This window comes from Hipposideros armiger, unplaced genomic scaffold (genome assembly GCF_001890085.2).
Source record: "Hipposideros armiger isolate ML-2016 unplaced genomic scaffold, ASM189008v1 scaffold_257, whole genome shotgun sequence".
Lineage (NCBI taxonomy): Eukaryota > Metazoa > Chordata > Mammalia > Chiroptera > Hipposideridae > Hipposideros > Hipposideros armiger.
In genome coordinates, this window is record NW_017731607.1 from 1,155,696 (window position 1) to 1,178,425 (window position 22,730).

Here is a 22,730-nt window from a genome sequence, read left to right on the forward strand (position 1 = left end):
ATAGGTAGTAGTTTACCTCGTGTAAAAATTTAAAAACAGCAGGAACATGAGAAAGTACATATCCAAGCATTCCGTAAGTAAATATCTTAATAGTAATAAATCTTTGTTGAATGTCAGATCCAAATAGGGAAAAAAATATCTCTGAAACTTTAACTTCCATCCCTCTGAAGAATGATATGGCTCTCTAAATGCATTTCAAGTCATAAGCAACTACAAGAAATTCACAACCATTCCTTTCCATATAAGCTAAAATTTCTTCCTTCTCCTCATACCCAAAAGGTCAGGTTCCATTTCAGGTAGGTCTATGTTAAGCATCTTACCTGTTGAACACCATATTCAAAAGCCTTCTGGGCTAGTCGACCAGGCCCCTCCACAGTTTTCCCATCATCATTAGGGCCCCAGCTCGCACTGTAAATATCCACATGTCCAGGATTGAAGCCAATGGAACTCGCTTCAATAGCATCGGTCACAATGCCATCCAGCATTCTTATGCCTGAACACCAACCCAAACAAACACATAAGTTGATGTCAGTATGTACATGTAGAAAGGCACAATGCTCTTAATATGCATTTTTTAAAAGACTCTGAAAAGAGTCAAAAACAGGGTAATCACTGGATATCCCATGACCCAGCTGCTAGCAGCACAAAGAAAGGTAAAGTCACTGCCTCTAGAAGCTTTCTTATCTGCCTTTTAGAGATAACTTGTATGCACTGTGCAGTGGCCATGGTTGTTGTGGATTACAAAATGTCTGCCTTCTCTCCACTCTGCCAATAACCTGAAGTTGACAGGAGAGCTTTTAGAAAGAGGCATCAAACAGCCCCGTCCTGACAGACCTGCCCATGACTCTGCCACAAATAGCTGTGGCCCAACCTGTGCCATATAAATGACTCTGTAGCAGAAACCACGCAGCTTGCAAAGGTCTGCCCACAATAGGAAGCTAACAAATAAGGAAAGAACTCTTGTTTCTAAGCACTGATTAAAAATAACCCAGAGGCCATTCTATTATGTGTTTGCTAAGAAACATTTTCAAGGAACATGCTTCCTTTTCTTCTCAATAATCTCAAGGATGAAATCATTGCCATGGATTTCACTCCTGAGGGGGATTCATTTTTCATCAGGAGGAGGCAGACGCGGTAGCTCTTTGTGCCTTCCAACAGGCTGTCGCCCATCATCAGGCTCAGGAAGGCAAAAGCGGTTCACACAGATCCAGGCAGTAACCTGGTTATTACTGGCTTCAGGCTAATAATGCAATGGATTACATAGCCTTAGATTTTCACACTATCATTTACTGTGGAGTATAGGTAAAAGAACATGTAATTGACATGATCAGTGAAAGTCATATTTGGGCTGGCCGAGTGGCGCGATGGTTAAGAGCTGGCTTGGGACGCCAGAGGGCCCCGGTTCGGATCCCACATATGAGGGCCAGTGACACTGCCCTCCACAGCTAAGATGCTGAACAACAGCTCAACCTGGAGCTGGGCTGCCCTGAGTCACCCGCGACGGCGTAGGCTGCAGCCCCTGTGGCAGTAGGTTGCCATGGGCTACCGTGTGTAGCCAGCAGCCAGTGTGAGCGGCCAGCAAGCCGCAGGGAGCGGCCGTCCAGAAGCAGGCGACTGATCTGCCTTGCTTGGAAAGAGCGCAATGATGGTGCCAACTTGGGCCAGTGAGGCAACGTCCTCCACAACTAGACTGAAGAACAAAAAATGAGCAACTTTTCTGTTCCCCTTCCCCCAATTCCCCAATAAAAATATTTTAAAAATAAAAGTAAAGAAAGTCATATTTGTTTTAAAAATGCATTTGAGAAAAAGAATCCCAGCTTTTTAACTTACTAGGTGCATGATCATGGGGCAAATCACTTAACCTCCTTGTGCCTCAGTTTCTTTAACTATAAAATGGGGATAACATCTCACATGCATTGAGGAGATAATATATGCCGCTACTTTTCTGCAGGCCTTAAACTTATGAACTCATCTATCCTTAGGACAACCATTTGAGGTGGGTTCTGTAATTCTCCCTATTTTATAGGTGGAAGGACTGAGGCCAGAGAGGGACCATGACTTGCCCAAGGCCACATAGCTTGACACTGGGGAGCCAGGACTGGAATCCCAGATCCAATACCCAAATGAATACACTGCCTATAATGTGTTGTAGAGTAAGTGATGGACATATAGTAGGTGCTTAAAAATGAAGGTTATTATAAAAAAATGCACTTGGGGCTAGGCTATCAAAGGATGGAGTAATGAAAAGAAAAAAAGCAAACAATCATGTAGACTTGGAATGAGAAGCCTTGTGTTTTACTTCCACACTGCCAGTTTCCTGGAGAATCTTGCTTCTGATACCTCCTCTATAAAATGAAGGGACCAGATGATTCTCTCACAAATTAGCTACTTAGCTGATCAAGACTTAAAGAGTGAATTCTTCTTCTAGGTGATTATACAATTTGTGCTTCTGCCTTCATTTTCTTTAAATTAACATGGCACTTTGCTGATGCTAGCATCAAAGTAATTAGGAATGACAAAATCTAAGAGAGTGCTATGTTAGTGTGAGGCATTATATATGCCAGGATGTATATTTATTTGATTTTTTTTTTTTTTTAGCTGAGCCTTCTTGCCACCTGTTGGCAGTTCAGCAGCAGCTCAGCTTGGGCTGGGCATCGAACTGCTGTTGCACAGACCTCACACTCTTGAGAGAGCTCTTAACCAACTGAGCCACTTGGCCGGCCCCTATTTATTTGGTTTTAAAAGAGGAATACAGTGTCTGTGAGCCCCTACAAATCCACTCTCCACCCTTCTCCATGGGAACAAGGACCGTATCAGTGGGCTATCTTATCTTCCCATGGGGCTCAGCCAGCTTATGACAGCAGCAAGGGGTAGGGATGAGGGGAGAGTGAGGTACTCATTCTGCTTGATCCTCCCTGCCTAGAAATAGTTCCGTTGTTGTGCTCAGGGCAATAGCCCCTCTCCAGTGGTTCTCGCCTATGGCCACAGCTTTCTCACTCCAGTTTCCACTGACTCCTTCTCCTTGATCCTCTAGACATCTACCCACATTCGTTAGCCTTTGTTGGTTTCCTTTTAACTCTTGTAAATAGTTCTTTTATTAAATGGCCATGATGGAACTTACCATGTTTCCCCATTAAGCCAATGACTAAAAAAAAACTAGGGATTCTAAATATTTGCTATTAAAGATAACCTTTGGCTTCTTTATGTAACAAATATATTCTTTTTATTTTTAAAAGCTGTTCCTTGCTATGAAATGAAGAACTACCGAATTGAGACTGAGAGGCAGGGAAAGTCTGCCTAAATTTACCTCCTCCTTCTGCTTCCTGGGCACTCAGTAACAAGCCTTTCTAAATCAGGACACAGAGAAAATTCGATAGGGCTGCAAAGCTGTTCAACTTTTCCATTTTCCCCCCACAGAGACGTATGGGCTATATTCAGCTATCATTTTCTAGAAATCCAGATCCATTGATTTGCTTGCAAATCACACTCCAGTCCTGCTGCCCATTTTGCATGGAGTTCATTTCTTCCAATGGTTGTTGAAAAGCCCCACTCCCCATCTCATTTATACCAGGTGACACTAGACTCATATCAGAAGTGCAAAACCACAGGAACAGCCCTCTGCGTTACCTCCGACCTTGGAATTGTATGCAACTCCGACCCCACACTTGCGATTATTTGCTTGCATGGCAATTTCTCCTGCACATCTGGTCCCATGTCTGAGGATTAAAAAGATAGAAATTATAAAACATAAATGAAGACAAACATTTGCTTTGTACATGAATCCATGGTACATGGATACATTAACTTTTTGTCGCCTTGTTCTTGGTTTCCTTCCCATCAGCATTCGATAAAGTTGTAGGTATCAGATGAAGGACACAGGTACAGGAGCTAGAGTTCAGACTCTAGCTTTTTCCACTAGTTAGTGGTATGACCTTGGGTAAGTTAGTTGTCCTCAAAGGGTTCTGACATCACCTGAGATGTTGTGTATAGAGTACTTAGAACAGTGGTTGATATATAGTAAGCACCCAGTACGTGTTAGCTATGGATATGATGATGAGCAACTCCGAATCTTGCAGAAACTGTTTCCAAATTAATGGCTTCTGCTCCATATTTTCTGGTAGTGAAGTGGCTCCTTGCTACCCCTCTAGTGACTTCCTTGGATTAGGTTATCCTGGACCGCAGTAGTAGGACACAATAGAAGAGTCCCTTTTCCCAAGTTCCTCTCCTCCTCTAACCGTACACCGCACTAAAACATCTGAGGGTTTTCTGGTACCAAGAGGAGGTGGAGATTTTAAGAAGACACTACAGGCTAATTGGGAAACCAGGGTGCTTCTGCACCTCCGATTAGAGCCAGTGGCCTGAACAAGGTTGCTTTTGCAGTCTGGTAATCTATGATTTCAGAGTATTTGGTGGGGGAGGGGGGAATCCAGCTCTAAAACAGACCAAGGTCCACCCTCAAAGCATTAATTCTGAAATTCTGGGGATAATAATTGTCTTTTCCCACCACCACCCTGACCTCCGGAGGGCCTGTAAGTCAAGAAAACTTGAATGTAAATGTGTTTATTTAATGACTTTATTCCATGATGGAAGCATCTGGGGCATTGTGAAGGCTGTTGGAGGAGCTGTTGACTAGATATGCTGACATAGAAAAAAAGAGAGGAAGGATTAGCTCTGAGCAAGTCTGTCAACCAGCTACTCTTAGACACCTCCACCCTAGACATCTATTAATGTAGCCTGGTAAGGAATATAAAAATCCAGAAGTGACTGGGTCACCCAAAATCATTCCGTTTCACTTATTCTTTTTCCTAAAGCACCAAAGATGATTTCCTGGTCTCCTTCCACTAAATGATGTTCTTGTTTCTTCCAAATATTGGATAGGAATCCTAAGTCAGAACAATATAATTATCTTTAATTCAAGGTCTTCCCTAGAGCAGCAGACATCTGATTCTTTTTTGTCTCCTAGAATTTCCCCCTTTTGGGAAGTGGCCCTCCCTCACTCCTTGTGATTCTCTCTATCATGAGGCTCCTTCTCCCAGACAGCTTTCAAGGATTAATGAAGATTCTGGGGAAGAGAATTATATTCTTTCTCTAGTCTTGAGCTTTAAGCTCCATGTGAGCCATGTGGATCTTGCTGCCAGGCAAGATTCTACTGATAGTGAAGCTAAGTTGAGGCGAGCATCACTGGTAGGTGGAGATATAGTGGCTGGTATCTTGATGACATATTATTTGAGCTCCTGATCTTGCAATGCTTGAAGCTAGACCATGCCTTGGGTGATGTTTTTGTTTTTTTTTTAAATCCCCATTTTACTTAATCTTTGAGTTAGGATTCTCTCACTCGGAACTGAAGCTATCCTGACCATTTTCTGAGAACTGTATGCACATTAAATACATAGAAGGCAGCTTCTTGAATGGATTAGTCCTCTTTGCCTTTCTAGAAGGAAAAATTCAGTTTTCATCCTCTGGGAAATGTACTCCTCCCCTAAGTCACCACTGCCTGTATTTCCATTTACACAGGATGGGAGACAGGGCTTAGGATAGCAAAATCTTCAGCCTGACCCAACAGAATCAACCCATGGGAAAACATCTCCAGCATTGTACTTCTGTCCTAAAAATAATGCAATGTGACACGACCTATTATCGCTCCTTATATACTAAGGACTGTTTTCTTGAAAGGTACAGCAGGATCATCCTACAAATAGGGGTTGATATTTTTTCCTTCTCTTAGCCTCACTTTCCACCTCCACACCTTGAGAAAAAGGGAAGACTTCATCAAAGCGGTTCTATGTAATTTTTTATAGACCTGTAGCTTTTTTATTTCCTTAAATCAGACTCTGAGATAAAAGAACCTTCTATTATCCTAGAACAATGGTAGTAACTGGCATTTAAACAAATTGATTTTTAAAAAATTATTCCACAAGATAGTTTAAAGACTTCTATTATGCTGGTTAAAATATCCTTGTCACACATGTTATTTAACTAGAAAAATAATCTGTAATTGGTATTGAAATACTGAATATAGATTCATGCCAGCTTAATAGTGAGTTACCTGCTGCACTTTTAAGGTTTTATTATTTAGTGATTCCTCTTTTGATTTGCAGATGAGAATTCAAATGTAGGTTCTATTAATGTCATTTACATAGTAATAAAGAACAGTAGAAACACAGATAGTTTGGAGCCATAATGCCCTGGAATTGGGAGAAAATAGGTCTCCAACTGCTCTAAGGACAAAATAAAATGGGACCATTCATTTTCTAAAGTTGAGGGATTTATTTTTGACAACATGGTTGAAGGATAACTCTATTGTTTATTATACCTTTGATAAATGATAGGGATGCCACCTTTTTGGTTGATAGTCCAGAGGACCCTAACAGTTGCTTATAGTGTAATATTTAAATAGCAGATTCTGAACTGGCTCAGAAAATTGACTTGTCTCTGCCTCTGCTCCTATCGCATGATATTATTCTTGTCATGCTGATTTCTCACTGAAAGGAGGTCTACCTTAGTCCTAAATGAGAAGCCTTGATCATCATCATCATTCATGTCATCATCATCATCATCGTCGTCTCATCATCATAGCAAACACTTACGTTTTCAATGTACCAGGCAGTATCCAAGCCAATTTGTATATAAGCTCATTTAATCCTCATATAACCCAAATGAAGTATAATCTCCTATTATCCCTTTTTAATAGATGATAAAACTGAGGCACAAAGAAGTTAAATAATTAAGTCAAGGTAGCTCAGCTACTAAGTGGCAGATCTAATACGTGACCTAAATCTAGCTGCAAAGTCTGCACTCTTCACGGTTTGGCTATGCCACAGTAGCTCTATGCTATGTGGCAGGTCCATGGCAGGCTGTGCTCTGAAGCTCAGCGTTTTCGGGCATAAAATAAGTATGATTATATGGGCGGCTTCCTTGGGGGCGTTTGGAGATCTGTGAGTTGGGAGAATTATATTGTAAATACTGTGATGTGAGAGTCCCCATTTTCATTAGCAGGGAAACTCTAGAGAATATCATTTCACCAAGTATTCACCTATCAATCATGCAGCCACCACGTAAGTGTTAACCTATGTTGGATCCTGGGGCCAGACCCAGGGTACACTGCCTAGGAAAGAGGCTAGCAGTCTCCTCGTGAGGCTGTCAGCAGATTTCTCTCTTACTCTTGACCAAGGGAGTGAGATGGGAGTTGTCATTTTTACTTAATTCCAAGAAAGGTGCCCCTTTCTTCCAAGCATTTATTGCCATTTCCTTAGGAAGTGCCTTTCAGGAGGGTAGAGAACAGGTGTCTTGTCACTCATTTTAGGAGACCCAATGAAAAATAGAGGCAAAGAGAGGTGATTTCCTCAAGGTCACCCTCTATACGGGTAATCAGCAAGGCCATGACTATCAGCCAGGCTAACATAACACGGTCATGCTCCAAAAGAACAGAAGTTCCTTCTGGTCCCTCACAGCCCTGACTAAGAGATATGGCTGAAAGTTGATCTGGGGGACCCTGCTGTAAGTTCCTGAGATATCCCACTTTCCTTCAAGGAAACTCCCTCATAGCTCCTGTTCCATTGTTACTGGAATGTTCTAACTTCTAGGGGATGTTTGCAGTTAACCCCTTTAAGAAATAAGCCCTAGAGGAAGTAAGTGGTATTGAAAAAAGCAGTAACTTGGAAGCCTCTCTTAGCCTCCCCTTCTCCTCAAGAAATAAATATACACCCAGAAATTGAGGCCAAGTCCAAGAGCCCCAGACTCCCTTCCTAGGGTTTGTTGGCCTTCTGGAGGGGCACCATCCAGAGAAACAACTTTAGGTCAATATTACTGCATTGAGCACATGGAGATTCTGAGAGAGAATAAAGAAGAAAGGGAGAGGGACAGTGAGAATGAGAGAGAGAAGGAAAGAGGGAGAAAGAGAAAACTTAATTGTCCAAGAGAGAGAAAGCCATCCAGAGAAAAGGGAAGCACTTTATGTGGCATCCACAAAGAGCTTTTCATTACTTGCTCTTTCTAGCCCCACTAGGGCTCGCAGCAAGCCCTAATTTTGCCTTGACTTTGATCTATTTTGGTGCAAGTCTCTTCTGGGTGGAGCAAATACAGAGGAAAAGCGTGCATGTCTCCTCGAAGTCTACAAGAGATATCATTATGCACACAGAGGAGTTCTCCTATGGGCATAGGCACTTGAGGCTATGTGCCTAGAGAGGGAAGCATTTTGGGGTTAGGAAAGAGGGTTAAACTGTCTCTGGCCTCTGGGTCTTTATTTGGCTTCTTGCTTTGGCAGGTCTGGCTCTTGGCCTCCCTCATCACCCTGTGGCTGCTATAGAAAGTTAATTCAGGACTCACAAGATTTCCTCTTTCTCTTTCCTTTAGCTTTAGAATATCCACCAGGAACTCTGGAACATGCTACTAACTAGTACAATTCCCCAGAGACTGTGTTGAATTTGAGCACGAGGCCTCAGGGTACCTTTCTCTTGTCTGATGTCTGGCCATGCTCTTCTAAAGGAACCGGCGAGCATGGTTATGGCCACCACAGGAAGGTATGAGGATTCATTATCTTGGTCATCTCTATTTCTTTTCATGCTAACATCGAGCATGCTGCTAATAGTCAAAGATTCATAGAGGAATTGGGGGTGGGGGTGGCCTCAAGATTTTTACTCTTTATATACCAAATATTCTTTCTAAAGCTATATCTATGCAGTAACAGTCTTACAATATAAGAAGAAAGTTTAATGGAAATATGGTTCTATAAGCCAAAGGGAAGATAAAAAAAAGATGCTTCAGTTTCTATTTTAAAAGCAACAAAAAATATTGTGGTATGGATGGTGTGCCTGAACATTTTCTGAGAGCTCAAATAAAAGCATTTTAAAGTATTTATTCCCCCCAGAATCCTCATTTACTTACTTGTTCTCATTTGTGGGATCATATCGGGGAAATGGATCATGGTCATTATCATTAAAATCATAGCTAGCCTCTGGGTCCTAAAGAAACAACAAAAATAACACGGTAGCATCATTTAAAAAGCAGCACTTCCTAAGCCTTCTACCCCTATTCCATTCCCATGCTGGCTGATAGCTTGAAAGTCTGCATTTCGGAGTTTCCGGGCCAGTGGCTAATCATTTATTAAACCCATAAACCAGGTAGAGACAGAAAAGCAAGCCAGCAAACAATTCTCAGTGAATGTTACCAAACTGATAGCTCACAGAAGCTCATAGAACATTAGAACCAGGAGGGATCAGTTTAGTTAGTTCAACCACCTCATTTTTCAGATGAGAAAATTGAGGCCCAGTGAAATTGAATGACTTGACGAAGTGATGCAGAGCTAGTTAGCGACACCTTAACACTCATCTCTCTAACGAGTATAGGTGTAAAGAAGTGGCTGTGGGATGGGCCATAGGTCCACAGTGATGTGCTTCAGCCTCCCCATTTGTACTAAATAAACGTGGAATTTAATTAAAGAGAGTGTACTTGAAATTCAAGATAAGCTTCCAGGTCCTACCCTCTTTCCAACCAGATCACTATACTGAAACATCTTCCACGTAGGAATTCTATCTCCACTGCTGCCACTTCTCTGTATTTTCCATATCTTTTAATAATTCCTACTTTCCAATAATCTTTTTTTTATCTCTTCTTCCCTTTTCCTTTGCACTTTAGCTGAGGAATGTTGGATGAATGGGAAGGATGAGAGAAAGATAAGGGACAATCTTAAAGGTGAAACACTGATCTAAAGACCTATTATTATATATTATATTAGATATTAGATATTATTAGATATTATAGAAAGCTTCATAAACAATTAAGTAAATGTTTTTCATTTACTTATTTCCCATTTCTAATAAGCCTTTCTTTCTTCAGCTTGTCATTTTTTGCACTGTGTAGTGTACACTTGGACTTGGCATGAAAGGAATCACACTCACGTAACTTCACAATGTGAGAGATACTGACCCATGAGGGATTTGAGGAGGAAGACCGTGAGAATGACATCAGGCATCAGGCTTGATTGTATTGCTTTAACACTGCCAATATCACATAGCAGAGGATCTGAATGGCTTTTAATAATTTAGTTGGTGTAGGTGCCCTTACCCTCCCCTACTGCACATGTGTTTGTACAGTCCTTACTGCCATTAAATTCTTCCCATGACAATTGATACAAGAAAGTTCATATAGGCTGGCAGGGGAGTTGAGGGAATTTGCAAAGTCTTGGTCCATCATTGCCAGGGCCAACATCAGAGCAGCCTCCTGCTTGAGGAAGGGAGAGCCCTAACTGTGTGTCCACGTAGACAGCCCTCTAAGTCATAAGTCATGAGAAGGCCCAGACTCACGTAATTGGCATAGATGTCTGTGTGATTCCACTCCAAGCCATCATCCAGTACAGTGATAACAACTCCTTTGCCTGTGATGCCTTTTTGCCAAACAGGTATCACATGGAGATCCAGCTTGGGCAGGGAGGCCATCATCCTTGTGTCTTGCTGGTAAGGAAAAACAAAGAAGCATTGGTGAAATCCTGATTTGAGTGTTGCAGAATGAGAGTTGTCACTACAGTCTGGAGACCCATCTTTCTTTTTCCTGGGGCCACTGTACTCCTTAGAAGAAGGCAATTAGGTGAAGTAAACAAAGCTGAGGGTAGGGCCAAGCGAATCCTGAGTGCTGCTCTTTTCCCAGTTGTTCTAATGGAAGATAACTCAAAACAATGACTCTCTTTGAGCTATATGGCATTGAAGAAGCTTGTCTGTAAGTTTCTTTCATTTATAATGACATGCTCGAGCTTTCTATCTACCTAAGCTTCGTTTGATGTCCTGTGTTTCCGTCTCCCCCCAAATCCTAAGCCTCAGTTGCCACAATGAACCCACTTTATATCATCTGGTTCAGTCATTTGTGGATATTTTTTATAACTTTTCTAAAATAACTTTTCTTGTAACTTTTTCTAAAAGCAGAACCTGGAATGCCCAGGAGGCTGTGGTCTCACCAGAACTTGCAATGTAATTGCCTATTTACAAATACGAGTGATTTAGGAAGCAAGTATCTGTGAGAGGAGATTTGGGGTTTTCTTTTCCAGAAAACCTTTCCGATAGTTACAGTGTCGGGGGAGAAGAGCTAGACAGCAAGAAACACCGAGATGAGCACATTCCCAAGCATTGGCCATGAATGCTGGTTTGAAACCCCTACCTTCCAAGACATGATGCTTCTACACTTACTCCAGATATGCTTAGGAAGACAAAAAGACAGCAAGCCCTCCTCTCACAGCAGCTAAAGGCCTGTGTTTCACTCTTACCTAGTAAAACCAAAGATCCACATCCTGGAAGGTCACATCAGCCCCAGTCTCTAGGTAACATAGCTCTCTGCCGAATTCTCCATCATTAAAAAAAAAAAAATCTATCGTGCAGATGTAACAAAATAAATAACCAAGGCCCCACACAGTCCTTCTGTACGTACTCACCAAGTACCACTGCTGACTCCACATTGGATCATTGAAGAGATTTCGTGCTGAGTCTCTTACAGTTGAACGTTTACGTCTCTCTTTTTCATACTGCTGTTCAGCCCATATCACCTGCAAAGAGTTTTACAGCAAGGAAATCAACAAATAGCCACTTCTGTGTAATCATCTTCCCTCTAACTGGATCCAGTACCCTCCCATCAGAGTTCAAGCAGTGCCACAGTGTTTTCGTTTGACTACAGATCAAACTGGCAGCTCAGTAAGAAGAAGGGATTGCCCACTGTGGGGGATGAACGTTTCCTCTATTACAGTAAAATGTGCTTTTAGGGGGGAGGAGAAGCAGTCAGTGAAGGGATAATTCCCTCGAATTGTTTACACTGTGATTACAGTGGAAGTAAAAGTTCAGCCTGCTTTCATCAGCAAACGGACCATAACATCCATTTTTATGTTGAGGTTCTGGGGCTCTGCAGCTGAAAATTTGTCCATTTTCATGGAATGAGTCAACAAGCTAAGATATCCCAGAGACTGCTGTTCTGGTGTTGTTACAGCTTAATTCCCTTTCTTCACACATAAAAGGTAGAAACTGCAAATGTTACACAAGGTAAGAAAGGTGCTATGTCTTTGCAAATCTGGAACTCTGGCTGCGCTGTGCCTCAGCTTCTTGCTTAAGAGTATTTAATCTGAGAAACAGATCCAGGGTGATGAATGAGCCCTACTGACCACAAACACTTACCACTAATTTGGTCTCATGCATTATGCAAAGAGATTTGACAGGACAAAAATTTCCTGCCCCGTATGGATGGCATAATTCTATGATTATACTTGAGGCTCTGAGAGGGTGAGGGGCTACCTTGTGGTTATATTCATTATGAAAGAATACCCTGCTCTTATTTTGCTGGGCAACATAACTATTTCCTACCCCAAGCATATCCTCTCTGTTGTATAAGTGATAGTCCAGTGTGTGGTCGGATGTTGTTACTGTGAGAATACTTATGAGTCAGACCCAGAAATAAAAACTGAAAAATAATTTGCAGCTAACGGATGAAACCATCCACTAAGACTGCTGCTGTGAATCTTTCAATTGGAAACTATACTGCAAACCTATTATAAATATTGGGAAGGACTTGAGAACTAGAAATTAGTCACTATAATTTATTTTTAAAGTGCCTGTGTTTTCAAGCTTAATTGTTTTGGCTTAAAATACCCTCAATGCTTGGAATATATTGCCTGCATCTGAGTCGGTCTTTGAAAGCTGGCTGCTAGGGAACAAGTACTAATTTTTGAGGGAGAGAGTAACTTACAGTTGGAGGTTTCATTAACAGTCTTATAGCGGATTGCTGCATTCAGAGGGCTAATTTGAAAGGATATTATTCTCCATCAAAAAAAAAAAGCAATAAAATGGCAATCCAAAGCAATTAAAAAAATGGAATATAAGAAGAGGCACTCTGCCATCTGATCAGATAAACATCCAACTGCTGGAAATAGTGTTACGATCAGTGTCATTGACTCCAAATCCCATCGTAATCTCTGGGATTTTGGAGCAGACCAAATGGAACAGAACAAATTGGTGGTATCTTTCTATTATATATATAATAGGTATCATGTACTTAATTGTAAATAACCCTTTTGATTTGGAGAGAGCATTAAAGATCACCTAATCCAACCTTCCACTGCAAGCTTCTCTGGGTTCTAGGATTTTTCCTTTAATTAAATTATTCTGGGGATAATTTTTATAGGATCATACAGACTTGCTTTTTTATGAAGTTATATTAGAGAGTAAATTCTTAGCCCTTCTTCTTCATTATGCCTTGCGATTTCTCCTCCAAATCAACTATTTGGAATTGGGGCATCTGTTCATTTTAGTGAGATTCTTGGAGTAATAATAATAGCTAAGTATAAGCCACTCTGTCCAACTTTCTGCTGTGAAGATGAGAAGGGAGGTCAGTTTGACTTCCTTGTGCATTAAGATCAGGTATGCATTTAGAAAACAATGAAATCTCTCTTTTGTTTTGTCCAAGGACTAAGCCTAGCCAGGGTCTGGAAAGTTGTCCTGCTTTTCAGAGCCCACAGACAATAAGCCATCTGTCTTGGGATGACAAAGGGAAGACTTCACTAGACAAGAAACTTTTAATGTAGTGTTCAGGGCCTCTGATTTGGTCTCCCACATCTACCCATTAACTTGAGTAAAAGCTAGCAATCGGTATGCATGAGCTGTGGGTTACTGTCAGTGGTCCTGACACAGCATTCTTTGTCTGAGCATGGGTTGCTTTTTTTACATCTGAACACTAGTAACCATCAAGCCCAGTCATTCGCTATCCTCATATTCTGTTTTATTCTTTTTAAAAATTCTATTAGTTGCAGAACAAATGAAATAGCAAATTATTTCATAGCGTTTATGAATTCCATGTATTTTCAGCAGTCCTATCACCTTTCTGTCCCTTATACTTTTTTTTCTGGGACGTTGAAAGGATGTGTTCTATCTCTCACAAAGCTCCCATAATTCTCTCGATTGTCCTAGGCAACAAAAATCATGATACAAATATCAGGCAAGCCAGGGTAAATTTCCATCAGTATGGCACATTTTCAAGGAAAGGCAACATTGTGTACACAAAATGCAATACTCCCAATGTAGTCAACATTTCTATTGATATGTTTGCTGACCTTGAAAACAGACTTCAAAAAGCAATAGGTACATTACATATACATTCAAATTGTCCCCACACTATTTATCTATATTTATTCTAGACATTTCCTGCCATTGCCTCATTGTTGAATATGTATACAAGCCAGGATAAAAAAGAGATCAAACACTTTAGATCAAACAATACAATACTTATGAAAACATTTGCCTCATAAAGACATGGATTTAAAGCTCCCTCATAACACTAGTTTCCTATATAACCAAACTAAATAGGAATGGCAGAATGTTTTTTTCTTTTTCAATTAGACTGAAATGTTATTAAAAGCAAGGTTCATATATTTCTTTGGCATCCCCACATCAGATATTAAAGTTCTTGGTACATAATAGGCATAAAATAAAAGGCTGTTGATTGATTGTATTGTCAAACATTTTCATTAATGCCGTCACTTTATTTCAATATTCACTTTCATGATCTTAGGCCACATTTCTGAGCTACTGTTGTATATGAGGTCTGAAAATTAAGTTCACGAGCTCATCCTAGAAACCGTGCTACAGATCTCATTGCTGAATATCACTATAGTCACCTTTGAAGTACTCCCCTTTGGGAAGCTATGCACCAATGCCAGTGCCTAGTCCACTCTTCGAAGCAATTTTGGAATTCTTTTTCTAGAATGGCCATCAGAGCTGTCATCATATTACCCTTGATGTCCTGAATGTCAGCAAAATGTCTTCCTTTCAATATTTCCTTTATCTCCAGGTAAAGAAAGAAGACATTGGGGGCCAGATCAGGTGAGTAGGGAGGGTATTCCAATACAGTTATTTGTTTACCGGCTACAAACTCCCTCACAGACAGTGCCGTGTAAGCTGGTGCATTGTTGTGATGCAAGAGCCATGAACTGTTGGCAAAAAGTTCAAGTCATCTAACTTTTTCACACAGCCTTTTCAGCACTTCCAAATATTAAACTTGGTTAACTGTCCAGTTGATACAAACTCATAATGAATAATCGACATCAAAAAAGGTTAGCAAAATCCGTGCAACAAGTTCGCAAACTTAATTGTCAGACCAGTACATAAATATCATTTATTTATAGTATGTTACATGCTAGATATATTATATAATAATAAATATATATATATATAGTTTAGTTAACCAATCCAATCCAATCACTATTATGTGCAGTTATAACCCTATGGAACTAACAAGAAACACTATAGATAAATGTGTTCACAGTAAAGAAGAATCGCATTTACATGTGCTTTTGCTCTTGGCAATCATAAAGAAAGCGGATAAGTCAGGTTACTGGTGCGAAGACAGAGGCACAACACTTACACGATCATCATCAGATAATCTCTTAGTGATATGAAGGGCACTCCTTCGAGACCTTCGAGGATGGTTTTTATGTTTGAATAAGTAGTGATTTTCAAGTGATCCAATCTATAAGAGAAAAAATTAAAATAACAATCCACTTTCCAAAAGAAGTATATATGGGTTGAATCCCAACTAAATTAGATACAGACATTTATTAAATCCATTCCTGGTACTTAAAGTTCACTTTTTTCTTCATGAGGAAGGTACAGGTAGAGCCTTCCCTCTCTTGTCAGTGTGTTGAGTGAGATGAGCCTCATGAGATTATCGCTTGGGCTCCCACTCTACTTGGCAGCTGGTGATGCTTCTGTTTCATACATTTCAGAAGAACTACATTTGTTTTTCTACATGTCAATATTGTGTAGGTAGACATTCCTTTTTTAAAACCTATTTGATCAAATTTATAATTGTGAAACAATAATTTGCGGAAAGCAAGAAAACACTTTGGGTACAATATAGGGTCAGTGCCACACTCAGCTAAAACAATTTGTTGTTGTTATAAAATGTAAGCATTGAATCCATTCTGATAATTGTTATAAGCTAGTAGTGCTCACTTCACTTTCCACTAGTTCAGGGGTTGGCAAACTTTTGACACAGAAGAGCAGCCAGGGCTCAGCAAACTGCATGTGGCTCACGAGCCACAGGCTCTGAAGTAAAATTGAAAATGAAAATAAAACTATCATAGTTTCATTTATAAAATTTTTAAAGGATATTATTCATATAATGGTGATTATATAAAAATATATTTATGGCTCGTGAATAATTTTTAAATTGTTGTGAGGGACAGGGTTGGCTCTTCCAGGGGTCGGCAAACTTTTGAGACTGAATGTACCCAAAGAGCGGTATGTGGCTCACAAGCCACAGTTTGCCGACCCCTGCACTAGTTTAAGGCTTTGGAGGAAAAGTCAGCACACCACATAAAAGACAGGTGCTCTATCTCAGAGGGTGTAAACTTTTCTGGGTGACTAGCAAAACCTTTGGTCCATTTAGAACTATGTTCATTATTCTTTTAAGCTAGTGTCCCTTTATTCAAAATTTTTCCTAATTTGAAGCTTCCAGATTCTCTAGATACCTTGTGTTTTTTTTAATTAAGAGAAACAATTGACAATGGGTTGTTTCAGAAGAATTGCATTCTTTACCTTGGTGGTTAGGGAGTAGATCTGTTTTAAGCTTTAGACGAAGAAAGAACAGTAGCCATAAGAAAAGATCACCAATGCATAGCTCTATTTCTATTATCAACTGGCTTTGCTTTTGGTTGCCCAACCCCCAATCCTAGCTTTATCCTGAGGCTTTAAGGAACTCAAGATAGTGATGCTAAATTAGTGTAAACCAAGGGAGAAATAAGCAGACCCAGGAAAGCATTATCAGTCTTTTACGAAGAATTGTTATTTTTAAAATATTTGTTAGTAATGCCATTTTAACTAGAAAAAGATAGAGAAAAATGTAGTATATGCAAATCATGTGTAAATATAGACGGTTTTCCCTACTATTTTTTAAAGTTTCTTGTGACTATGCCATCCTTCCACTAGATCCTATCAAGAACACTGACATATTGTTTTTTAGTTTGCGGATTTATGATTTTGAAAGGCAATTCCCATAATGAATGATCCAGTTTTGGATGTATTCCTGGGGCTAATAAGTGAGAAAAGGAAGAGGGATGTTTTTGCTCTCTCCTCCAATCTCCTTCCATATGGTTGCCAGTGCTATTTAGCGATCCAAAGGATATAGGATTAAGCCCCCAGTTCCCCTCTCCCACCATAGTACACAACAGATTTCCATGATGCCCAAAGTACACAACAGTACAATTCCACTCACTGCTCACTCTCTGTAGCTCCCCACAATTCCTTGCAGTTTCCAACTTACTATACTAAGCAGCTTTCTTTGTATCTCCCTGGTCTTCCACAAGCTGTTTCCTATGCCTGGAGTGCCCTCTCAAATCGCATCATGTTCTCCTGGCAACCTTTGACTCTTCCTAAACCCTGTGCAAACGTTTCCTCCGTCATGCTGTTTTCTTTCGCCCCTCCCCAAATTCCCTTCCATTTTCAATCCTTCAATCGACAAATCTTGAGACACCGGATACAACTTCTATTACTGCCAATTGCATGCAATTGCAATCATTTGTTTCTAAACCAGTCTCCTCCAGATTCTTGAGTCTTTGAAAGTTTCTTTTTTTTTCTCCTTCTGTTAGTTCTCAGCCCCCTAACACGGAGCCTGGCACGCAACAAGGTCTGAGCAAAAGCAAAAGTCTTGGTCTGCTCCTGGGACACGGAGAAGTCAATCTGTATTGACTTTCCTGCTTGGCATTTCAAAGGCAATTGTGGCTCATAAAGTTGGAGAAAGAAGCCTCTGGCAAAGGAAGGCGTATTCCCCAGCGTATTATATCTACGGAATCGCCGACGCCCACGCCGATTACTCATCTGTGACTTCAGCCGCGTCTCTACCACCACCTCCCGAAAAAACACGCGCCAAAATGTTTCACAACTCCCTCCTGCCCCGCTTCAATGCACACCAACTTTCAAGCAAGGGGTGAGGGCTTGATTCTAAATCAAGGAAAAGGAAAGCTTAGATTAAAACTCACCTCCTGGAGTTCCCCCGGTATGGCACAGCTAGGCAGCGCCCCACCCCCAACTACCCCCCTGGCAATGCCTTAAAGTCCCCTACCTCGGTCTCAACTATTAAACCCGGCTCGCACTTGAACAGGCAACAATTTCCATCACAAACTGAAACCCCAAGGGAAGCTATTACGCATTTGGCTGAGAAACAAGAAAGAAAGAAATCCTTTCCCCAGTCAGTTCTGCAGTTTGACCCTTCAGGGGGGACTGACCAAGCAAAGTTGTGAAGCTAGGACTTTGCAAGTTTCTGATGAAAACCTGGGGCTCCAGGTAGAGGCGTGGATAGTTGGTTTATGTATTTTTCCCACCTCTTGTCCCACCGGCTCCCCAGGCCACTCCACGGACCCCCCCAGCCCCTGGGTCCCTCGACCCGGCCAATGGCGCTCTCCCAACACCCTGGGCATGCCCCCAACGGTTGCCCACCGACATCCCCCAAGCCTGCTTAGACCCTTACATCAGAATTTGGATCTGATGCTGCCATATTGAAAAGAAGGAAACAGCCGGCTCTTGACGCAGACTGGCTGAATCCCAGGGGACAGAGCGCACTGCCTCTCCCGGGGGCGCCTGGTTGGTAAGAGCCTGCATGCATCTCAAGTTCGGTGAATAAGCGTGGAAGGATTTTTCTTCCAAACCGCGCGGGAACGGGTTTCAATTCCGGAGCGGACAACAGCAAGAATAAGCTCTACCCAGCTGCAGCGGCTTCGTTCTGCCTGGCTGCGCCCAGCCCAAACAATAAATAATGCAAGCCTCCTCTCTCTCCAAGCGCGTCAGGGGCGAGATCTGAAGCTCCTGCCCTTTGCCACCGAGCTCAGGAGAATGCGACCTGGGGCTCACATTTGGGAGATCGCGCTCCAGTCCCGCCAGTCCCCTTGGGCCCCAGAAAGTTTCTTGAAAGTGCAAACTCTTACCTGACCCAAAAGGTCATAGCCCAGCTCCTCGGCTATGGCCGAAGCCGCCTCTGGTCCCCCGGGGATCTCCGCCGCCCATTCGTTCACAAACTGCCTCTTCGCTTTTACACTGTTCAATGCACACCAAGTGCAAAAGAGAGCGAAAGCAGTACATTGCAGAGTCCAGGCTCTTCGCTCCATGGCTCACACACTTGCTTGCACAGAAGTGGGAAGGAGAAGCGGAAAAGAAGCAAGATAGGAGAAAAGCAAGAAAGACTCGCCCTTTCCACCTTCGAGCTCCGGACAGCTAGCTCCTCGCTCCCGGTTGCTCAGCAAGGAGATAGCAGGCACACGAGGAGAGGCTGGGCGGCGGCGAGCGCTGAGTGCAGCGCTTTGGTCGCCCGGCTGAGTGGAGCCCCAGCCCTTCCCAGCCGGAATGGAAATGAGTGTTTACACGTCAAATCGACGAAAGCCATCTCTTGACGTCAGATCTACCTGGACTAAGATCTGGATGGTATTCCCAGCAGGGTGGAGAAGCGGCTAAAATAAGCGGGGAGGGATTAAGAAAAGGAAGGAACAGATTGCTGGGATCAGTTAACTCTGTTGCTGTCTGATCTTAAATTCTGTAGCTGTGAGAAACACCTTCACTTCTCAAAGAGAAGTGCCCCGTTTGAATATAACCATCAAGAACCAAAGGCTGGCAGTGCAGCACACTTCCCCTCCTTTCTTTCCGTTTTCCTTATCTCTTGTGTGTGGAAAGGAGGGAAAAGGATTCTTATAATGGCCCTGTGGATATCAGCACCGGCTGTGAAGAACAGGGCTCTTAAGTCTTTCAGATCAAATGGAGGCTGGGAGGGCAGAGGGAAGCTTCTACTCCCCAGAAACTGATCTAAATTACCTAAGAAAAGGAGCACGCCTGGAATACAGTGTTAAAGCAATACTTTTTTAAAAAATGTATTTTTAACCATTCAAACCACCTGAGTTAACAAGTTTATTTCCTTCTCTTCTGTGCTTCTCAACCTCAGTAAAACATATCTAAAATTCTGTTCCAGATATTGCAGAGCCCAGTATCTCCCACTTTACAGTGCTTATCAGAAAAATGATTAATCACAGGATTTTTTTAAACAGAAAAATACTTTTTTATTCATGAACAAGGGCGGGGGGCTAGGGACTCAAATGCTATTGTGTTGATTTGGGGAGAGAAAGAACAGTTTTCATTAACTCTGAACTTTCCATTTTCCCTTCAGTAGAGCTCTTCACTTTGGTGTTGAACTGAAGCTGTGCTATTACGTTCCTTTAAAATGCACAAGGTCTCTTTGTGGAAGAATGCTTTTCCGTGGGAAGAGAATAAACAGACGTCTAAATGACACCCTCCCCCTTCTCCCCCTTCTCCCCTCCCCAAGGGAAATGAGGTTAGTCTACCGTGGCGGAGCCTGTTCGGATCCTGAGGGTTGAAGCTGGCGGGAAATGCCCGGGTGTGTAGAATTCAGCACCGGGGAATGGACAGCGCCACACGCACCTGTGGTGGGAGCTGCCCTTCCTTCTGCAGCCAAACGACCGGGGCCGCTCTCCTGCAACTGGCCAGAGCCAAGCTGTTTTTCTTTCGTCCTGAGCCTTCCCCCCCTTCTAAAATAGAAAATAGGAAATTGACCGCAAGGGAGAAGCGTGGTTAGGTTTGTGACTACGTATATCGAGCTCGTGGGAAACGGGTTGGACACAGCCCAAAAGTAAAATTGCAGGAGGTTAAAAGTCTCATCTGCAAAAGGCTTTTTTTTTTTTTCATTTTTTAAGCTCCCAACCGCCGGGGGGCGCAGCCTATTCTAGAGAAAGAAAAGAAAAGGTATAAGACTAAGAAGCCATATGAGTTTGTGGAGAAAGAAAGCGAAAGATATCCTTTACAGGGAGCATATGAAATTACACTGGGTGGAGGAGGAAGCTGAGTGCTAATTCTTCATTTGCCTCCATGTTTGCAGACATGAGGACTACGTTAATAATTTCTTTAAACAGAGAGCTTCTCGCCAAAAGCAAATGTCAATATTCATAAGCCCCACGATGCATTTAAGTGTACTACGACAACAGAACTCTCACATGAGATGTTGTGGATGGGACTCAGATTCAGAGCTCTTCTGTCTGCTCTGTAAATTCACATCGTGTGAGTGTAGATGGCTGGGTGAGCTGTCTTTTCCCTTCATGCCTTAGCCTGAGTTGTGGCCTCAAGCTCTCTAGGGTGTTTCATTCTCTCAGCAGGAGATGCTAACTGAATGCTAGTAAGGCAGAAGAAACTTGTGGCAAATGTTTAGTAGTGGTGGGTATGGTTGGAGCAGGAATATGTTTGCTCCTTTCTGATTATTGTTCAAGTAAATCAGTTCAGCAGAGTGTTGGCAGTGAGGCTAGTGTCTCATTAATGAGACATTTGTCTTAAATGGAGCACTGTACAAGCCTGGAATAAACATTTGGTTGGTGTACTTACAGGGCAAACTACATTCTCAAAGTAAGATAATAGTCCCATCCAAACAATATATATCAGTTATTTATTCAGAAATTGTCCAAGTTTTATCTGATGGACCTTATTTGCACAATATCTGGGATGCAGAAGAAATGAATGCCTGCTAAGGCTAGGGGGGCAAATATATGTATAATTCATCTTCACGTTGTCATATAAAGGGCTAGTTCTGCTGTGTTAATCATAGGAAGAACCCCCAGGCTCGTCAGTGTTGTATTTTATATCATCAATTAGAAGAGCAAATAATCACCCTTAAGTTCATTTTAATAGTATTGTATTTGTCTGATTAATTTATACAGAAAACAGGATAGTTCAGAAACTGAAGAGGACTGTATTTCTATTATGAATTATCAAGTGAATGTGATGTCTTTCATGACTGCTCCCAACTGCCCAGTGGTACAATTAATTATATATTAAGTTGTCTTGGAGACTAATAGAAGCAAGGCTAGTAAGAGCAGGAAGCAAGAATATGTTCAGAGATCTAAAGATCTTGAGGTCAAGAAAAAGAATGTTTCTAGCCCTTCAAAATAACATTCCAAGACTTTCATAAAATATAGGAGAAGGAGTGAGGAAATAACTTAGCTTTAATTTTTTCCAGTTATTATATAGACTCACCTGTTTCCTCTGGGTAATAGTAACTCTATATTTTAAAAAGTCTGTAATTAATTATCCTGTAATTAAACCAGAAGATATTTGGTTTCTGACACTTTAACTCAGGAGACGTCTAGTAAAAATCTAGTTTCCTGGCTTCTTTTAAAAACTGGAAAGTATGTGTCTGAATTCCCTTACAGCAACAGTCATCACACCATTCTCAGACACTGAGACAGTGTGAATTTCTGCAATTATGTTTACTCCCACCACTTTCTTTTTTCTTATGGTAGAAATCAGGTATCTTTAACTCTATCAAAAGTGGGAAAACAAAACATAGCAGACAGAATCAGGTGCTTGAAGACCATTTGCTCTCATGCTTGACTTAATCCGCTCCATTATGGTATCTGCCTGTCTCTTCTGAGCATTTGTGTCTGCAGCCCTGTCCCTACAGCCCCCCCTGCAGACTCTTTGTCGTAGTGCTCAGACCTGGCCACGCTGTAGCCATAGCTTACTCATGGCAAGAAAGAGTCAAAGACCCGGGGTGGGGGCGCCAGTATCTTGTGCAAACTTGTATTGGCCAGGTCTAGGTTGTTACATCCCGGGGAGAAGCTAGCAGGCAGTAGTAGTTCATTCCTAGCCCATGCCCTTGGGGAAGAGATGGACTTGTTGATGGGTGTTGGGAGGGATGTTAGCAAGACAAAGGGGTGAATTTAAGGC

At 41.7% G+C, this 22,730-nt stretch overlaps 1 protein-coding gene across 1 annotated transcript in view; it reads right to left on the bottom strand.

Moving 5' to 3' along the window:
* Window positions 1–19,539, bottom strand: part of PCSK1 (proprotein convertase subtilisin/kexin type 1) — a 37,488-nt gene extending 17,949 nt beyond the window's left edge. Inside the window, exons 1-7 of the mRNA XM_019656288.1 lie at window positions 18,941–19,539; window positions 15,385–15,489; window positions 11,417–11,527; window positions 10,302–10,448; window positions 8,884–8,960; window positions 3,628–3,716; window positions 321–493 (exon numbers count right to left, since the gene is read on the bottom strand). Of these exons, the coding sequence (XP_019511833.1) occupies window positions 321–493; window positions 3,628–3,716; window positions 8,884–8,960; window positions 10,302–10,448; window positions 11,417–11,527; window positions 15,385–15,489; window positions 18,941–19,120 (882 nt within the window). The 5' untranslated portion in view covers window positions 19,121–19,539. The remainder of the gene's footprint in view (window positions 1–320; window positions 494–3,627; window positions 3,717–8,883; window positions 8,961–10,301; window positions 10,449–11,416; window positions 11,528–15,384; window positions 15,490–18,940) is intronic.
* Between the last annotated feature and the right edge of the window lie 3,191 nt (window positions 19,540–22,730).